General features: G+C 34.6%; 1 protein-coding gene across 1 annotated transcript; it reads right to left on the minus strand.

The window, feature by feature from the left end:
• Positions 1 to 2933: 2933 nt before the first annotated feature.
• LOC117183082 lies at positions 2934 to 3341 on the minus strand. Its single transcript, XM_033376239.1, has one exon. The coding sequence runs from the start codon at positions 3339 to 3341 to the stop codon at positions 2934 to 2936; it is 408 nt and encodes a 135-aa protein (XP_033232130.1).
• Between the last annotated feature and the right edge of the window lie 326 nt (positions 3342 to 3667).

Raw genomic sequence — 3667 nt, forward strand, 5'->3', positions numbered from 1 at the left:
ATAAATTTTAATACGATAAACAACGCCCTTATAACGAAATTAACATGAAATTTTCTGTTTTTTAGTCTCTACTTTACGATTTCTGGAAGATTGGGTCAATATATGGATGATGACCGTAAAACCAAATTTTGAATGTTAATTTGAATTTCCAGACATTGCTAACAATCATATTTGTGTTAACATTTACCTTTTTGACGGAATAGTAGAATCTGCGATGGAAGATAAGGGTTATACAAGGTCAGAGTTAGGTTAGGTTAGTTTACGTTAGGTTAGCTGAGTTGAAATTAGGTCACGTCAATTGTAAGAATAAGACTACGCTGATACATGCTTTCCAAAAAAAAATCAGCCTTTAAGGCAGTATATTACAATTTCAAATCATTTTACGGAGTTTTTTTTAGGTCAGTTTTCAAGGAAAACGTGTGGGATTAATTTTGACAGCTAATTCGCATTTAGTGCATCAAAAAACATAAGAATTTATATGCCTCATCTCCAGAACAGGAAATACTAATTTTTTCGAGATTTTTAAGGTTAGGATGAAACGCTGACGTGTAGGATAAATTCTGATATCGGATTCGGATTCAGTGAGTCAAAATCCATAGAAAAACACATGCGCAGTAAGACTGAGGTACGAAAACTGCAAAAATTAAGAATCTGTAATTAAATATTCATACCTGCATTAAAAATAATAATTCCAACTTTAGTTTCTATAACTACTTTTAAAGAAACTGTTCTACAATTACACAGACCCGTGTGGAAATTTTAATGGGGAACTAGTCTGATTGTTGACTTTTGACCCCACTTAAAGTCAGGGGCTATTCGGGTCATCTGACTAGCCCCAGACCAGTAGAGTCACGGTAGATTAGTCGGGGGCTAGTCAGGTGACTCGACTTATCCCACTCGGGGCCTGATCGGTTACTAGTAGGGGTCATATGATAATACATCCGTGTGGAATATTAACCAAACGTCCAAAATTTGTGGAACATTCCCTAAAAGTTTGTCAAAATACTTATTATTTACGGAAATATCCATAAACGTTTTTGAAATATTTAAAAATGCTCAAATTTATCCAAGACATGATGGGGAACATTGCCTACGCTTAAAAATGCACAAATTTATGTGATTAAAATTCCCCAAAATTTGTGAAATATTAATAAAAAAACTTCAGCTGGAACACAGCAATGGAAGAGCTTCGCTCTGAAGGAACCGCCATGTTGGTCACGGTAGACTCTGTTCCAGATAATTATGCTTTTGTTACTTGCGGACTGCTGTCTTAAACTCTTGACGCATCATTTCTGTTGCGCGATAGGCGGCACGTCGCGCCCTTGCGGATTTTTTTAAAGCTACCAGTCCAGAACCGCATGACTAAAATGAAGATAGTAGCGAAATCTGAACTGTAACGTGTTGAATAGTTTACAACCAGTATACTGCTCTTCACTGATTAATCAAAAACTTTTTCTCTTTCCAATTTCAATTGCCAAAAGGATTAGACTTTATTTACATATGTCAAACCAGTCAGATCAATTAAAAAAAAAGCATCTATACAAGCTTAGAGTCTTACGACTTCCTGCGGACTTTTCACCTACATCTATATGTATCTTTTCCAATATGGATTTTCTTAAAATCCCATACAAAGGTATTTATAAATGTTCCTAGAAATTCGCAATTTTCTTAAAAATATTACAAAAAAATTCCGAATTTTTCAAACGACTCCTGACACACAACAGTCCCTCTTCACATAAAAATGGATCTAAATTATGAATTTTACTCTTTCTGCTCACTGAATCACCCTTTGTTAAACTTTCAATTTCTTTGTAAAAACAAGATCTCTGGACACATCGGATGATGACTATTTCTGCATGCTTTAATTCTACCGTTTTTAAAGAACCTTTATTTTGACGATACTTAGGTAAGAGTTTAAAACAGAACGCTATTACTCGTATCAGTTTAGTGAAGGAAGAAAACTTTTCTAAAATGTTAGTTTGAACGATGCTCTTTAGACAATTTATTTTTTGAGTTTCTGTAAGTAACTTGTTACTAGTATTTAATTCCGATTTTGGCCAAAAATTTTCTTCCTGGTTCAACCAATGGGGACCTGTAAACCATAGTTCGTTTTTTAGAAATTCATCTGGTAATTGACCTGTTGATAATTCATCTGCGGGATTGTCTTTTGAGCGAACGTGACGCCACTGACCGATATTTGTTTTAACTTGTATTTCAGAAACTCTATTTGACACGTAAGTTTTTAATGTATTAGGAATTGCTCGTAACCAGTGTAAAAAAATTTCGGAATCTGTCCAAAAAGTGGATGCGTCGATCTTAATACAAAGAGAATTCTGAACCTTTTCAAATAGGTTAATCAGTAATAAAGCTCCACATAATTCCAATCGAGGTATGGCCAGCTTTTTTAAAGGAGCAACACGAGATTTAGAACTTAAAAGAGAACAGTGTACCCGTCCGTTATAGTTCTCAGAACGAACGTATAAACATGCTCCATATCCCCTTTCGCTCGCATCACAGAAACCTTGTAGTTGAACTCTTTTTAAATTATGAATCATGACATTTATTTAAAATGAAACATTATTTATTGATTCTAATTGGTTGCAAAAGTTAATCCAATTATAATGAATAGCTTCAGGTAATGACTCGTCCCAGTTAACTTTAGATTGCCAAAGCTCTTGCATTATTTGTTTTGCATATAAAATTATCGGAACAAGGAAACCTAAGGGATCGAATAATTTTGCAATTTCCGTTAAAATGACTCTTTTCGTGATACCCTTATGAACTGTAGGCATCTTAATTGAATAAACGAAGGCGTCATCTCGATCCTTCCAATATAATCCGAGCGTTTTGGCTACATAATCTTTGTTTATTTTAAAATCGGCATCTAGACTTTTATCGCTTATGCCTTTAAGTATGCTGGGCTCATTCGAAGCTTATTGTCGCATGTTTAGTTGAGCTCGACTTAAGAGTTTAGTCATTTGATCATAAATCTCTCGCGCCTCTTCACATGTGTTAGCTCCAGTAATGAGATTATCCACATGCAAATCCCTTTTCAATATACTCGCCGCGAAAGGAAAATCATGACCTTCATCCTCAACTAATTGATGCAAGCACCGTATGGCTAAAATATACGATGGATCAAACTCAAAAGTAACCGTATTTAGACAATATTCTAATATCTGATCATTTTTAGGCCACAAAATCCTTTGATACTGCCGATCTTCTTCGCGAATTAAGAACTGTCTGTACATTTTCTCAATGTCTGCTATGAGCACGTAATTGTGAAAGCGAAAACGGATTATTAAAGAATAAAGATCATCTTGTATTGTTGGACCGACCATCAGAAGTAAATTTAAAGAGAAGCCAGAGTTACTTTTAGCGGAAGCATTAAATACTACTCTTAATATAGTAGTATTACTGGAATACTTTATAACACCTTGATGTGGTAAATAAAAACCTGCCTCATCGTGAGATGAATTTATCAATGACATGTGATTTAATTCCAAGTAATTTTGAATAAACGCTGTATATTGTTCTTTAAATTATGGATTCTTTTCAAATCTCTTTTGTAGTTCCTTTAACCTTTTTAACGCAATCTGTTTTGAGTCGCAATCGATTTCTTCCTGAGAATGCGCCGATTGAGATGATAATTCCTCGACTGACCAAA

This window comes from Belonocnema kinseyi, chromosome 2 (genome assembly GCF_010883055.1).
Source record: "Belonocnema kinseyi isolate 2016_QV_RU_SX_M_011 chromosome 2, B_treatae_v1, whole genome shotgun sequence".
Taxonomy (NCBI): Eukaryota; Metazoa; Arthropoda; class Insecta; order Hymenoptera; family Cynipidae; genus Belonocnema; species Belonocnema kinseyi.

What these genes read in the sequence shown, in the direction of transcription:
- LOC117183082 (XM_033376239.1), bottom strand. Translation starts at nt 3,341, where the DNA reads ATGGTCGGTCCAACAATACAAGATGATCTTTATTCTTTAATAATCCGT.